The 16961-nt window shown below is 39.8% G+C and overlaps 1 protein-coding gene across 8 annotated transcripts in view; it reads right to left on the reverse strand.

Moving 5' to 3' along the window:
• LOC125247667 (NACHT, LRR and PYD domains-containing protein 12-like) overlaps positions 1–16961 on the reverse strand; it is a 78774-nt gene that overhangs the window by 43661 nt on the left and 18152 nt on the right. For 7 of the 8 annotated variants that reach the window (XR_007180138.1, XM_048159100.1, XM_048159099.1 and 4 more), the window contains 3 exons: positions 12893–13066; positions 11149–11322; positions 9408–9581 (listed from right to left, as the gene is read on the reverse strand). Coding sequence is in view for 7 of the 8 variants with exons in the window: in XM_048159100.1 (XP_048015057.1) it covers positions 9408–9581; positions 11149–11322; positions 12893–13066 (522 nt within the window). In the remaining variant the exon portion in view is untranslated. The remainder of the gene's footprint in view (positions 1–9407; positions 9582–11148; positions 11323–12892; positions 13067–16961) is intronic. The other variant, XM_048159102.1, reaches the window with a different exon arrangement.

Consider the following 16961-nt stretch of genomic DNA (forward strand, 5'->3'; position numbering starts at 1 on the left):
CCAGGCCTGTGAAAACAAGCCCAAAACAAGTGACTTTTTCCACAGATCCCCCCTAGGTTCCGGGAAGAGAAAAATAAATAAACTGTGTGCACGGTTTTATACGGAAGCCCTAAACGGCCATTTTTTTTCCTATCTTATTTTCTTGTGATCTCGAGATAACAAAAGTTGTTTTGTCGTGATCACGACTTAAACTCTGCTCTAAATTACACAAATGTGCCAACAGGTGGCAGTATATTACCAAATATAACTGGTGATGCGCTGTAAATATCCACTTTACTGTATTAGTTCATATTGGCTCAGATTGTACGAGTTTCGGACAGAGATATTTTTTGTGATCGCTTTATTTTGTGCAGTATTGTGTGCCTTAAGCGATTAACTTAACTGTTAAATGACTGATTCTAATTATTTTGCTTGAAAGTGTATCTGTTATCATTCTGACTAGTTGCATGACTCACCACAGTTTCACGACCGCAATAGTTCGTTGTGATACTAAACTTATTGCTTATTAAATCTAATTTTGATGTCACTGTATAGTATTCTGTTTGAACCTTATTGTGTTCTTTAGACACTATTTTAATCATCGCAGTTTCGGTGTTCGTTTACCTAAATATGTCACTTAATGTACATTGATAAGAAATATGATTTATAGCCTATATCATTTAATTCAGTGATAGTGGCCTATTGTATTTTCTTCATTTATTTGTAGGAAACAACACACATACACATACTTCTCAAACAGCATCCCAAGATTGTTTTAGCCTATATCAACTGGATTAAAGCTTTTTTGTTTTGTTTTTTGGAAATCTGGAGTATTGCACCTCTTTTTAATGGAAGATAGGAGGAAGACGTTTAACGCAGGAACAAGTAGAAGGAAGAAGTTTAACGCACATGTAGAATAGATGTGTTAGGGTTCTGTCACTTCGGTCTAGTTAATTTCTTGGTTTTGTGACAGAGCTCTGACACTCCCGTTCTTGTCGTGTTTTTGTGTGAGCGTACGGTCTCGAGTGTTCTCGGGGCCGTGCGCTCTCTTGTCTGCGTGCCTTGTTTCATGTTGGGAGCGTGGCGTTCGGATCCCGGCACTCGTGTCTAGTTTGGTTTCGGTTTCGTGTCGGGATTCGGACACTCGCGCTCCCAGTCCTGTCTTTATTGTGAGCGCACGGGTTGTGTGTACTTTCACTTGCCGTGCGCTCTTGTCTCATGTTTTGTGTAGCATGCGGTTATTCCACCTGCCGCGTGCTTTCATGTTGTGTTTTTGTCTTGTTTTGTGTGAACACGTGGCTTATGAGTTTTCATAGTCACGTGTTCATGTCTCGTCTTGTGTAAGCACATGGCTTGTGATTTGTCTTCATTGGCCATGTGCTTGTGTCTTTGTTTTGTTTGATGTGAGCACATGGCTTGTCATGTGTTTCTTTGTGCCATGTGCTCTCATGTCTATTGTCTTGACCCCGCCCACCTTGTTACCTCATTATTGGTTGATTTGCCCCACCTGTCCTCCCTCGTTACCTGCCTTGTTTGCTCTCCTATTTATTCTCCTTGTGTTTGCAGTCCTGTGCTGGTTCGTTGTCATATTTTCCCTGGTGTTTTCGTCAAGTCAAGCCGAGTCAAGTCATGTCTTGTTTTTTGTTAAGTCTGTTTTCCCCCACGGGGTAGTTTTTGTTGTGTTTTTGTTTTATTTTTTATTATTAATAAAAGCCCTCTTCCTTGCATTTGAGTCCTCGCTCCTTCCCTTCCATCAAACCTGACAAGATGACCTATTCTACATGACGAATAAAAATAACAAACACATTATGTAATATATATATATTTTAAATGAGTACGAAAAATGAAGTTGGTTTAATCTAAAAGGTTTTAGAATTATAGAATAATCTGGCATCTTTCTGAAGGCAGCTGCCTGCGCTTCTGTTGAATATTATGTTAATTACACAAACAAAATGTTAAGCGTACATTTATTGAACAGTGATTGATTAGCCTATATGTATTTATTTATTTATTGTAAACTTTATTATTAAGTGAAGTAAACATTTAGCTGAAATATCCACAAGATATATGAGCGCATGTTTTATCCGTTGATCAGATGCGCGTCAAAGTTGTGTTTGTTACTATAACAATAGTAGAATCCGGGTACAGTGTGTTTCAGAATCAATCACTGTAAAAAGAACTTTTATGTCATGATCACGACAAAATAACTTTTGTTATCTCAAGATCACGAGAAAAAACTCTGCTGTCTCCTGTGTGTATGGGGAAAGGGGAGGGACAGAGAGAACAGGCTAGACAAACTCCTACGTTTAAATAACATATAGAAAATATCTGCTTGACAACTTATCATGGAGTTGGGGGATCAAGCCCAAATAAGCAACTACACTTTAGAAACAAGCCCAAAAAAACGCGGCCCGCGACTACCGACATTTGTAAGCGACTTTACAGGAAAAACAAGCCCAAAGTCGCTTATAATAAGCGGACTTGGCAACACTGATTCTGACAGGGGAGAATGAGCTCTTGAAGCTCTGCCCTCTTAGGCTGATCGCAGCAGCTTATTTGTCTTTAAAGGGCCCACGCTGAAACGGCTTGTTTTTGCTCAACCACTAAAAGTGGCAACTTTAACATGCTATAAAAAATTATCTGTGAGGTATTTTGAGCTAAAACTTCACATACACACTCTGGGGACATCAGAGACTTATTTTACATCTTGTAAAATGGGGCATAATAGGTCCCCTTTAAGTAAACCCACTAACTCATTTCCTGAATTAATGAATCTTTTAAGAAAAAATTTGGCAGATATGCAGGATACAAATTAAATATACAAAAAACACAAACTTTGACTTTGAATTATACACCTCCAAAACATATTAGAGATAAATTCAATCTCAACTGGGATCAGATTTCATTGAAATATTTGGGAATATATTTAGTGAAATAGCAGAGGTAAATTTTGACCCACTTTTAATAAAAATGATGATATATAAAGATGATATACATAGATGGAATGCCATCTCTTTCCATAGCCTAAAGCCCTATTCGGACGGGATTAGTTTTACATGGGGATGTGGAGTAATGCAATTTTACCTCAGGACATCTGTAATATTAATTGGCCAATTCGCACGGGACAAGACATCTCAGTAAAACTAGCAGAAGTGGGAGGGGTAACTCCATTTACTCACCGCCGTCACCTCACTGACGTCATGTGGGTATATGTTGCTTTCTGATACCATGTGTGCAAACCTGGCGCAAATACATAGGCATATAATCTAAATATATGAACTATATATAACAGTTAGGTCCAGTCAAATGACTTATTAATTAAATTCTGATTGGATTATGATGGTACTTAGCTAAAGATCAAATTAGTTTTGTGCCTCTGACAAGTGCTTCGATCTTCTTTTTGCTCTGAATGGTATGTAGAAAATACTTGAGGTTTGCAACAGACTTGTCCCACCACCTACAACACAAATGAATGTTTCTTCAAGTGCCTCCATGCTTGAAAAATGCACAGAAAACTACTTTTAAACAGGAAATGATGGAATTTTACCGTACATATTTACAGCGGGTCTATTCGGACGGGATTAGTATTACCTGAGGTAATTTTTCCGGACCTTTTCACAGAAGGTAAAAGTCGCCGTAATCTTTACTGACATTGTCCGTAATGATTACTGAGATGGCTCATTTGGACGGGACTAAAATCACCGAGAAGCCCTGGTAATAATTACTTTACCCCCACGTCCCCATGTAAAACTAATCCCGTCCGAATAGGGTTAATGACATAGAATTGACTCAATAAAGATGAACATCCTTCCACGGTATCTCTATCTATGTCACGATCACTATCTGTTCCTGTTACAATCCTGTCAGTTCCCGGACTACATTTCCCATCATCCCCCCCCCTGTCAATCACATGCACTCACTCCACCAATCACCTGTTGCCACATACAGCCATGCACACTCCACACTAATCACCACACCCAGCTGATACGCATTACCTGGACTATAAAGGACTGTCACATACACCACCTCAGGGCGAAGTCTTGATTACCCAGTGTGTCATTTCCGAGCGTTTCCCTGTGTTTATTGTCTGCCTGTTTATTGTTACCGATCCTGCCTGTTTCCTGTTTATTGACCCGTTGCTGCCTGTCCTGACCCTTGCTTTGTATACCGACCTGTGAGTGATATCTGCCTGTCCTGATCTTTGCCTGTTCCTTGACCACGATTCTGCCTGTCCCTTGCTGTTCCTGTTTGCTCCTGTTTGACCCTGCCTGTACGACCACTCTCACTTTAATAAAAGCTGCAAATGGATCTCTGCCTCAGTCCCGCTCCGTTACAGAAGACTTCGCCGCCACTACGATCCAGCAGCTTCCCCGGAGAGCATCTGCACGGTATGGACATTACGCAATTGTTATTGTGGAGCTCGCAGGGCACACGCTCATTAGAGGAATATGTGAAGGAATACTTGGACATTGCTTACCTCTCTGATCTGCCTGACTGTGCACTGATTGACTTTTTTTGTGATGGCGTCAACCAACCTCTCCAGACTAAATTAAGACGAGAGGGACCGCGTTCTTCACTTAGCAGCTTTATGGACTTTGCTTTGTTATCTGTTGGTTCTCTGTTTACTGTGGGGGTTGCGGAGGAATGCGACACCGTGGTAGAACACGTAATGGCCGCCGCGCCAAAGGACATACACAAAATGGCGGCTACCACCATAACAGCACCGAGCCATGTCACCGCTGATCGCCCAGAGTCAAGTCACGTCTTCGTTGATCGCCCAGAGTCAAGTTATGTCTCCGCTGATCACCCAGAGCATCGTCACGTCCCCGCTGAGCGCCCAGAATCACGGCACGCCTCTGGATCTGTCCGAGTACGGAGAGGATTGCTTTCCAGTGTGGCTGATCCACCGCTGATTTCAGCACGAGCGGCTGGCATTCCCAAGCATCAGCCGGCCGCTTCACACTCCAGCCCGCCGGCCGCTACGCTCTCAAACCCGCCGGCCGCTACGCTCTCAAGCCAGCCGGCCGCTTCGCACTCAAGCCAGTCTGCCGCTTCGCTCTCAAGCCTGCCGGACGCTTCGCACGCAAGTTCGTCTGTTGCAACGCTCTCAGGTTCGCCGGTTGCAACGCTCTCAGGTTCACCGGTTGCAACGCCCTCAAGTTCGCCGGTTGCAACGCTCTCTAATTCACCGGTTGCAACGCACTCAAGCGCCCTGGACGCGATGGACAAGATGGCCGCTCCAGCCAGTGAGTCCGTTCCAGAATCCGCTCCAGCCAGTGAGTCCACTCCAGAGCCTGCTCCAGCCAGTGAGTCCGCTCCAGAGCCTGCTCCAGCCAGTGAGTCCGCTCCAGAGCCTGCTCCAGCCAGTGAGTCCGCTCCAGAATCCGCTCCAGCCAGTGAGTCTGCTCCAGCCCCGCATGCGCTTCCTGTCAGTCCCGTCATGGCCAGAAGGGCTGTGCTCACATTCTATGTTCTGGCTGTTTTGCGGGCCTGGAGGATGCAATCAGGCTTCTTTGACCATGGACCAGTTTGCCAGCCTGAGCCCACTGCCATCCCGGAGCAGCCCGAACCCGCTGCAGTCCCGGAGCAGCCCGAGCCCGCTACAGTCCCGGAGCAGCCCGAGCCCGCTGCAGTCCCGGAGCAGCCCGAGCCCGCTGCCGTCCCGGAGCAGCCCGAGCCCGCTGCCGTCCCAGAGCTGTCTACTCTCCCTGATACGGCCATGGAGGCCATCACCGAACTGCCCGCTCTCCCTGATACGGCCACAGAGCAGCCTTGGTCGGCCATGCCACCACCGCCTGGACCATTTGCTCTACCGCTGCCGCTCAGGCCATCTGCCCTGCTGGCGCCACCTGAGCTCCTTGCCCATGAACCCGCCAATGCCTCTCTTGATTTCCCCAAGAACTTTTTTGGGGGGGCAGTATACCTAGGGGTGGGGAGTTTATGGTTGGGAACCCTGCACGGCCGCGGTCATCAGCGGCCTCCGAACTGCCTGTGGCTCCTGACCAGCCGTGGCGGCCCAAGCCACCTGACCTGCCGTGGTTGCCCGAACCACCTGACCTGCCGTGGTTGCCCGAACCACCTGACCTGCCGTGGCTGCCTGAGCCACCTGACCCGCCGTGGTCGCCAGAGACTCTTGACCTGCCGTGGCCACCTGTGGCACCTGACCCGCCGTGGCTGCCCAGGCTACCGACCCACCATGGCTATCTTGGAACTTGCATTGGAGACCCTGCTCCCGTCCAGACTCCAATGCACCCACCCCCCCTCCCTATTTGTGCCATTTACGGCGCGAGGACGCGCCTTCCGGGAGGGGGACATTCTGTCACGATCACCATCTGTTCCTGTTACAATCCTGTCAGTTCCCGGACTACATTTCCCATCATCCCCCCCCTGTCAATCACATGCACTCACTCCACCAATCACCTGTTGCCACATACAGCCATGCACACTCCACACTAATCACCACACCCAGCTGATACGCATTACCTGGACTATAAAGGACTGTCACATACACCACCTCAGGGCGAAGTCTTGATTACCCAGTGTGTCATTTCCGAGCGTTTCCCTGTGTTTATTGTCTGCCTGTTTATTGTTACCGATCCTGCCTGTTTCCTGTTTATTGACCCGTTGCTGCCTGTCCTGACCCTTGCTTTGTATACCGACCTGTGAGTGATATCTGCCTGTCCTGATCTTTGCCTGTTCCTTGACCACGATTCTGCCTGTCCCTTGCTGTTCCTGTTTGCTCCTGTTTGACCCTGCCTGTACGACCACTCTCACTTTAATAAAAGCTGCAAATGGATCTCTGCCTCAGTCCCGCTCCGTTACAATCTATTTCAAGCACTTCCTGTAGAAATTCCCTTAAAACATTGGTCCAAATTAGATAAGATCATTTCTAGATTTATCTGGCAGGGGAAAAAACCCAGGATTAAATTCAAAACATTACAGCTTCCAACGGAGGAAGGAGGTATGGCATTACCCCATTTTAGGGATTATTTAATTTTTTATGATTTATGATTATTTTTTTTTGGCCCTGACTAAATATTTAATTGACATATGTAATCCAACATATCAAGCTAGGTGGAAAGATATTGAACTTTCAATAATGAATGATCCCCCAACTCAAGCAGTATTGGCACATAAAACTTGGGAAGATTTATAGCTAAGGTACAAAACTCATGGATTAAAGCCCAACTAAAAATCTGGAATACAATAAATGAAAAATATAAACTGAATTTTAAATTACAAATAATGCATTGGTGTGCTTATGACCGTGAATTTAAGCCAAATAGATTGGATTATAGATTCAAATCTTGGGTCTCAAAAGGAATAACAACATTCTATTCTCTTCTGGAAAAGGGAGATTTGAAAGATTTTGAAAGTTTGAAGAAAGAATATTGTCTTGAGAAATCTGATTTTTATAGATATCACCAGCTACGCAATCATTTTGAAAACATCATTAAAAATAAGACAGACTTTGATGACCCAATATTGAAGATATTTATAGGTGCTTACCAAGATGTTTTAAATAAGGGTATCATTTCTAAATTTTATAAAGGTCTCAGGTATAAAAAAAAAATTAAAAATAAAAAATCATTCTACAGAATACATTAAAGAAAAATGGGGAAAAGAAGGTAATTTTTTGATATCAAATGAGGAGTGGCTTGATGTATGTAAATTTCCATGGAAATGTACTAACTCTCATATATGGCAGGAGTTTGGGCGGAAGTGCCTTTTCAGATTTTTTATTACACCAAAACAGAAAGCACATTGAGGGAGGGGACGCCAAATGCCAAGAAACACAGTATGCGTGGAGGCGTGAATCACCACTGAATAATGGGCCATTCTCACCTGAGAAGACAAAAGAATTGCATAGTAATGAGCTGAAATGACTTGCATATTAATGAGGCATTTCAGTCAGGTAGGCTGTGAAAAAAACCTTCTGTGTTGTCTCAAGCTCATGATATATGAAACATACAGAAAAATATTATTACAATATAAAGTAATGGTTTTATATTATACTTTAAAATATAATGTATTTCTGTGATGCAAAGAGTCTGAATATAGGCTTTTAGTTTAAAAGCATGCACATTTGGAGAAATATTGGATTCTCATATGCTTATGTCAATTTTCTATACAGAGGAGTTATATTTATTTAATATTCATTGTCATACTATGAGCGCTGGTGGTCGGAGAGCGCTCTCTGTGCATTTTTAGTCCACAAATTCATCTAAAAGAAGAAGAGGCTATTCCATGAATGGAGTTTCCAATTCATACTGCAGCCGGAGGGCGCTAAAGAAACAAAAACTCATCTAAAATTCATCTATAGAAGAAAAGAAAACAGGAACTAACTGCATGTCTTCTAGAGCTCGCTAACCATGACTTTTACATCCAGATAAACACTTTTCAAGACAATAAATACACAATTGAGACGATGAATGCATGTATTGCCTCTGAATTTGCATCTGAATAGCGCTGGCTCCGTGGGCGTGGCCGCATTAGCGGATAATGAGCTGAATCACGGACTTCTGACATGGCTCTCTTTTCATACAGATTACATAAACACAGAAGGTTTGTTTTCGATTTGACTTACATGATTTAAAACCTGACATCTTAACGTTTTTTTAGACATAAGTGTAATTTTTCTGTGATTAGTATTCACTAAGTTACAGTTCATTTTCTGAGAACTATCAGATTGGACTTCGTTCAGAGGGAGAGGAGAAATCACGCATCATGTTAGTTTTCTTTATTTTACAAAAAGCACAACATTTTGTTTTTACTCTGAGTGTATACAAATAAAAGAAGATATTCTATAGTTTCAATTGATATATTACTTATGTCTCTATGACAAAAAATGACGGAGTATTTTAAGTCTGTTTTGCTGCAATGTGAAAAAAAACCTGCAAAACGCGCCGGCGCGTTTTCAGACCTCAGAGTGTTAAAAAGATAATTCACACATTTAAAATCTGTCATTATTTACTCACCCTTACGTCATCCAAACCTGTATGCCTTTCTTTATTCTGCTGAGCACAAAGGAAGACATTTTCTTTTCAGTAAGAAAAGTCTCAGTGTTTCTCCCTTACAGTGGAAGTCAGTCATAGGCGGAATTTCACATTTGCGTTTGGGGGCAGTATTTGATAAAGTAATTAAATAATTATTAAGTATTAAAAGGATTAAGGGAATAAATAAAAGTAAACATTGTTAAAGGTGCCTTAGATTCAAAAATTGAATTTACCTCGGCATAGTTAAGAAGGTCTACTCATTGAGATTGATATTGTAACAAAGTAAATCAGTAAAAAAGTCAATCTTTTCCTCCATGCAGCTCTACTACAGACCCTTTCCACATTTCACTCCACTGTACACTTATAGATGGAGAGACTGAAATACAAATACAGACATTCAAAGGATGAGATGAATCTTACTGCTCAACATACTTGAGTGTGTTCAGTGTGCAGTTTGGATCCTTCAGTCCATCAGAGATAATCTCGAGTCCTGATCCTCTCAGGTTATTGTAGCTCAGATCCAGCTCTCTCAGGTGTGAGGGGTTTGAACGCAGAGCTGAAGCCAGATAACCACAGTCTTCATCTGTCACCTTACAGAAACATAATCTACAAACACACACAGAAACAAACACTTGTTAAATCTGTTGAATAATTACACATCCATGTAATAGAACTTTGGCTACGTCCTCCGATGCGATTCTCCAATGAGACGCTACTGTGGAGCTTAGACACGCCCCGTACTGTTTATTTGTTCATTGATTGCATCATGTGACGTTCGTGGAACATTTTCCTGTTTTGATTAGTAACTTTACAAAATTTAATCTCCCTGATACAGAATTTCAATGTTTCATGCATCCAGAATGAAAGAGAATAATAAATCCTATAATTCAAAGTCAAACATGACACATCTCTTGCACACATATTACTAACCTGACCTAATAAAACAATGATTACAATGATGCATTTGAGGAAAACAAACATATAATGCATTGAATAAACATGTTAGTAATCACATCATAGCGTGTATGATTCTGAATATAGTTAACCCTTCATTTTGGGGATCCTTTAGAATGTTCAGTTCATAGTCTGTAAGAAAGAGAAAATTGTTGAAAAGTTGAAGTCACAAGTGACCGGGACAGATGCGATCACTCAGTACAAAGTAGGTATTTGTGTTGGACCCCTTGTGCGTTAGGTCTATAGATTAATGTTTCCTGTTCCATTTCGTTGATACAAAAGGTCTTGTGAGAGGATCGATGAAATTTAATGTAATCAGGAAAGGCTCAGAACAGATGTTCTCTGTTCTTGAGTCATGTTACCACTTCTCTTAATGCTGATTGAGTTGGGAAACAAATGAACAACTGTCGTCCATTGTGTGTTTGTTGCCTGAGGTCCTACAGAGTGCAACGCTTTAGTTTTATTTCTGAAAGAGTGCATGGAAATTACCAGCTAAACATCAATAGACTGTTTGACAAGAGGAATGCTGAACGACACAGAGTAATATCCAGGGATGCAAGCAACTCAACTTTTTTTTTTTAAATGTCACTGTTTTGAATGTAAAATATGGTAGAATTTACATTTGATTCATGTACCTCATAACTGAATGTGACAAGACAAGAAATGTTTTGCGTTTGCAACATATCAGATATCTATAGAGTGAACGTGTGCATATTTTAAAACAAAATATTATTTGCAAATAGTGATAAATTGCCTACTTCACAACTGCAGTAATGTTTACTTTTATTTATTGCCTTAATCCTTTTAATACTTAATAATTATTTAATTCCTTTAAAACATCAAATACCCCCCCAAACGCAAACGTGAAACTCCGCATATGACTGACTTCCACTGTAAGGGAGAAACACTGAGACTTTCTTACTGAAAAATGAAAATGTCTTCTTTTGAGCTCCACAGAATAAAGAAAGGCATACAGGTTTGGATGACGTGAGGGTGAGTAAATAATGACAGATTTTAAATGTTTGGGTGAACTATCTTTTTAAGAAGGTCTACTCATTGAGATTGATATTGTAACAAAGTAAATCAGTAATCTTTTCCTCCACGCAGCTCTACTACAGACCCTTTCCACATTTCACTCCACTGTACACTTGTAGATGGAGAGACTGAAATACAAATACAGACATTCACAGGATGAGATGAATCTTACTGTTCAACATACCTGAGTTTGTTCAGTGCACAGTTTGGATCCTTCAGTAGATCAGAGATGATCTTGACTCCTGATTCTCCCAGGTAATTGTAGCTCAGATCCAGCTCTCTCAGGTGTGAGGGGTTTGAACGCAGAGCTGAAGCCAGATAACCACAGCCTTCATCTGTCACCTCACAGTCAGATAATCTACAAACACACACAGAAACAATGAAGATATCTGTGACATCAGAACTCACAACAAACACTTGAATCTGTTGAATAACTACACATCCATTTAATATAAACTGATAAGAGTTAAATCTCTCTCATTTCATAAACTATAAGTTCTGCTGAAAGGAGAATATGGTTCTGAGTCCTGCAGGTCATTGCGACTCATGTCCAGCTCTATCAAACAGGAGTCTGTAGAAATGATGCCACAACATAGATTCACAGCACTGACCATACTCCAGATGTGTGACAAACAGTGATTAAACCACACAGCTGCAGCACAAGAGCAGAGAGAGACAGACCTCCAGTGCAGCGATGATGAACTTGCTCGAGCCGACCGGCATGCTTGTGACATAAAAACCTATTTGTGAATGTTTGTATTAGCAAATTTCATTATATTTATTTGTGAATTTAATTCATTTTTGTGAAATTCCTGACATATATTTGTGGATCTCATTCTATTTATTTGTGCATATGATTATTTTTTGTAAATCTCTTTAAATTTACTTGTGGATCATAATATATTTATCTAGAATATTAGAACGATTTTATCTCCATAAGTCACTGTCAACGGTGTCGGGCATTTGAGCTAAAACTGAAGAGTGAATGAACACCGGTTGGTAAACTGCAGCACTCTGATAGGGGGTTAATAAACTCAACCAAACACATCCTGTATTAGATTAATCAGATATACATGTAGAAAACATAAAACTAATCTTACAACTTATATCAGCACAAAAGGACGCAAATGCACACATGAACTTGACCATGATAGTCTGATGTGTAACTGGTTGTAATTGCACTTTTCCCTTAACAGTTTGCTGAAAAACAGGCAACTAAAGCACAGAAAATGTACAACATTCTATTACATTCATGTTCTCATTAAAATGTTATGTATAGACATATGACAGACTGGTGCTAAACATCTTGCACTTAACTGTATCTCATGATCAAAGTAATTGCAGGCATCACTGTGGCATTTCAAATCCATTTTCACTTTACTTTACTGGTCTGGACGACGTGCTGTCTAACATTAACAAATCAGACCTCAGGTACTGCCCAAAATGTCAGAATAACCAATCAGAAACAAACTAAAACAAATTTAAATTCAGGGTGATCATCATTTTCATGATCGATTGTCGCTGTCACCTCCGAGTATTCGAGTACTTGTGCCCATCCCTATTCCAAACCGGCATGGATTTCTTCTGCTGAACACAAGTTTTGGTGACCACTGACTTCCAATGTAAAGGGAAAAAACACTGAAAAGTCTTCTTTTGTGCTCCACAGAATAAAGAAAGGCATACAGGTTTGGACGACGTGAGGGTGAGTAATTAATGACAGATTGTAAATGTTTGGGTGAACTATCTTTTTAAGAAGGTCTGCCCATTGAGATTGATATTGTAACAAAGTAAATCAGTAATATTTTCCTCCACGCAGCTCTACTACAGACCCTTTCCACATTTCACTCCACTGTACACTTGGAGATGGAGAGACTGAAATACAAATACAGACATTCACAGGATGAGATGAATCTTACTGCTCAACATACTCGAGTGTGTTCAGTGCACAGTTTGGATCTTTCAGTAGATCAGAGATGATCTTGACTCCTGATTCTCCCAGGTTATTTCTGCTCAGATCCAGCTCTCTCAGGTGTGAGGGGTTTGAACGCAGAGCTGAAGCCAGATAACCACAGCCTTCATCTGTCACCTTACAGCGACATAATCTACAAACACACACAGAAACAATGAAGATATCTGTGACATCAGAACTCACAACAAACACTTGATAAATCTGTTAATAATTACACATCCATTTAATATAAACTGATAAGAGTTCAATCTCTCATTTCATAAACTATAAGTTCTGCTGAAAGGAGAATATGGTTCTGAGTCCTGCAGGTCATTGCGACTCATGTCCAGCTCTATCAGACGAGAGTTTGTAGAAATGATGCCACAACATGGATTCACAGCACTGACCATACTCCAGATGTGTGACAAACAGTGATTAAACTACACATCTCCAGCACGAGAGCAGACCTCCAGTGCAGCGATGATGAACTTGCTCGAGCCAACCACTCTAACCAGTGATAAACACAAGAAGTGTTTGACCCATCTGAATTCAACACTCATATGATCAGAGAAACATAAAGGCACTATCTAACACTAGAAATACTGTAGAAATTAATAATTAAATTTTTTTGAAAAAATAATTCAGCCAAATCTTAAATATCTTCATTTTTTAATAAACTTGAATTAAAAAAGAAATAAATAAGGAAATGCAGTTAAGACCCTGATGAAAGATCAATATCTCTCAATCTGTCAGAATTAAACATGACCCAATATAAATTAAGAGTTAACTTTTTACTTTTATTTTGTTGTTAATAGTACTGTACTCAAAATTAACGCTTTACTGTCAAATATTTATTTGAGTATTATTAGTACAACCCGAATTCAAGAAATGTTGGGAGATTTTTTAAATTTGAATAAAATGAAAACTAAAATACTTTCAAATCACATGAGCCAATATTTTATTCACAATATAACATAGATAACATAAGAAATGTTTAAACTGAGAAATTTTACAATTTTATGCACAAAATGAGCTCATTTCAAATTTGATGCCTGCTACAGGTTTAAAAATAGGTGGGACGGAGGCATGTTTACCATGGTGTAGCATCTCCTTTTCAAAATAGTGTGAAGACATCTGGGCATCGAGGTTTTGAGTTTCTGGAGTTTTGGTGTTGAAATTTGGTCCCATTCTTGCCTGATTTAGGTTTCCAGCTGCTGAAGAGTTTGTGGTCATCTTTGACATATTTTTCTCTATAGGTGAAAGATCTGGACTGCAGGCAGGCAGATTCAGCACTCGGACTCTTCTACGATGAAGCCATGCTGTTGTAATAGCTGTTGTATGTGGTTTTGCATTGTCCTGCTGAAATACACAAGGCCTTCCCTGAAATAGATGTCATCTGGAGGGGAGCTTATGCTGCTCTAAAACCTTTAAATACCTTTCAGCATTCATAGTGCCTTGCAAAACATGCAAGCTGCCCATATCATATGCACTTATGCACCCCCACACCATCAGAGATGCTGGTTTTGAACTGAATGCTGATAACATACTGGAAGGTCTCCCTCCTCTTTAGCCTGGAGGACACGGCGTCTGTGATTTCCAAAAAGAATGTCAAATTTGGACTTGTCTGACCACTTTGAAACAGTCCATTTTAAATGAGTCTTGGCCTACAGGACACAACGGCGCTTCTGGACCATGTTCACATATGGCTTCTTTTTTGCATGATAGCGCTTTAGTTGGTATCTGCAGATGGCACAGCGGATTGTGTTTACCGACAGAGGTTTCTGGAAGTATTCCTGCATTTATTAACACACTAAGTAACTATTACTATATGTCTAAATAATAAAATGTATAAATTAATGTTTAAATAGTTTATTAATCATTTACTTACACTTCCTAAATGATCTTATGAACCACTGACAACTCCTAAATAACTGGTTTGTAAATAATGTAACATTAAATTTAGAAATGATAAATTGATTACTAATAAAGTATGAAAATACTATTATTATACACATTATAGATATGCTTATAAAGAAAAAATAAAGCATTTATAGCTGTATTTATAAATGGCTTACTATTGTCTATTAATGCTTTATAAGTGATTAATTAACTATTTACTAAAGCTTAACTAATGCTTCATAGCGCACAGTTATTATAAAGTGTTACCAACATTTCTTGCTTTTTTCAGCCATTTGTTGCCCACATGCCAACTTTTTTGAGTCCCGTAGCAGGCATCAAATTTGAAATGAGCTCATTTAGGGGATAAAAATGTATAATTTCTCTATTTAAACATTTGTTAATTTATCTATGTTCTATTGTAAATAAAATATTGGCTCATGTGATTTGAAAGTTTTTCAGTTTTCATTTAATTCAAATTTAAAAAACGTCCCAACATTTCCAGAAATCGGGTTGTATTATTAGAGTTTTTTTTTTTCTTTAATTTTGAAAAAATAAAAAACATTGAAAATCAAATCAAATAAAATCCTGACAATTCTGATTCCCTACAGGCAGTGGTTATTTGTAATGCTGTTGTTATCAGGTGTAGAAAGCAGCAATATGTTTTCTCCAGCACACTGAATTTGGTTTTAATAGTCAAGTCAGGTCAATTTTATCTAGCAATTTACTGATCAAAGCAGTTTTACTATAATAAAAAGAAAAACAGTGTGAGCGCTGCAAAGTTCTTCAATTTCAGGAATTAATCATTTCAACTATAATACTACTATAATACTATAACTAAAATATTCTGTTTATGGCTGATCAGAATAACCCAGCTTCTGAGGCTGAAAGACAGAGCTTAGATGGCATAGATGCGGTGACATCTGACCAAGGTGAAGCCGAGGATCGAGGGAGCCCGGTGGAGCAGGAAGTTTGATGGTCCCTGGTGGAGCCGAGCGAAGGTGGAGGAACCTGGACGATTGGCTGAGGTAGAGCGGCAGGAACAGTGGCTGGAGGCAGAGCCAGGAGATCCATGCATTCAGACGGCGTTGGTAAACAGCTGGTCTGAGGTGGATCTTTCACCTGGTGGCACTTTCACCTGGTCAAAAGAGTCTTGATGCTCCGTCTACAGGCTGATGGCTGGCCCAATCAGGTTCTCTGGCACTTGCATCACAGCAGGCTCGGACTCTTCTTCTGTGCAGTAGTGATGTCGGGTTCGTGAACGAATCATTCTTTTGAACCGGTTCTTTTTAGTGCACTGGTCGGACCAATGAATTTTTAGCATAATTACTCTACTACGTCTTTAGTGTCACATGATCCTTCAGAAATCATTCTAATATGCCAATTTGCTGCTCAGGAAACATTTCTTTTGATTATCAATGTTGAAAACAGTTGTACTTTTTTCAGGATTCCTTGATTAATAGAAAGTTCAAAAGAGCAGCATTTATCTAAAATAAAAGCTTTTGTAACATTACTGACCCCATTCAAAAGTTTGGGGTCAGTAAAAATTTTTATTTTTTGAAAAGAAATTAAAGAATTTAATACTCTTATTCAGCAAGGATGCATTAAATCGATCAAAAGTGACAGTAAAGACATTTATAATGTCTCAAAAGATTATATTTCAAATAAACGCTGTTCTTTTGAACTTTCTATTCACAAAGAATCCTGAGAAAAATATATTGTACACAAATATTTCTTGAACATCAAATCATCATATTAAAATGATTTCTGAAAGATCATGTGACACTGAAGACTGGAGTAATGATGCTGAAAATTCAGCTTTGCCAACACAAGAATAAATTACATTTTAAAATGTATTAATACATTTAGTTATTTTAAATTGTAATAATTCACAATATTACTGTTTTTTTAATTTAATAAATGCAGCCTTAGTGAGCAGACAAAAAAAACTACTTTTAAAAACATTAAATATCTTACTGATTCCAACCTTTTGAATGGTAGTGTATATACAGTGTATCTGGAAAGTATTCACAGCGCTTCACTTTTTTCCACATATTGTTATTCCAAAATGGATTGAATTCATTATTTTCCTCAAAATTGTACAAACAATACCCCATAATGACAACGTGAAAGAAGCTTGTTTGAAATCTTTG

The sequence above is a fragment of the Megalobrama amblycephala genome, linkage group LG15 (assembly GCF_018812025.1).
Source record: "Megalobrama amblycephala isolate DHTTF-2021 linkage group LG15, ASM1881202v1, whole genome shotgun sequence".
Lineage (NCBI taxonomy): Eukaryota > Metazoa > Chordata > Actinopteri > Cypriniformes > Xenocyprididae > Megalobrama > Megalobrama amblycephala.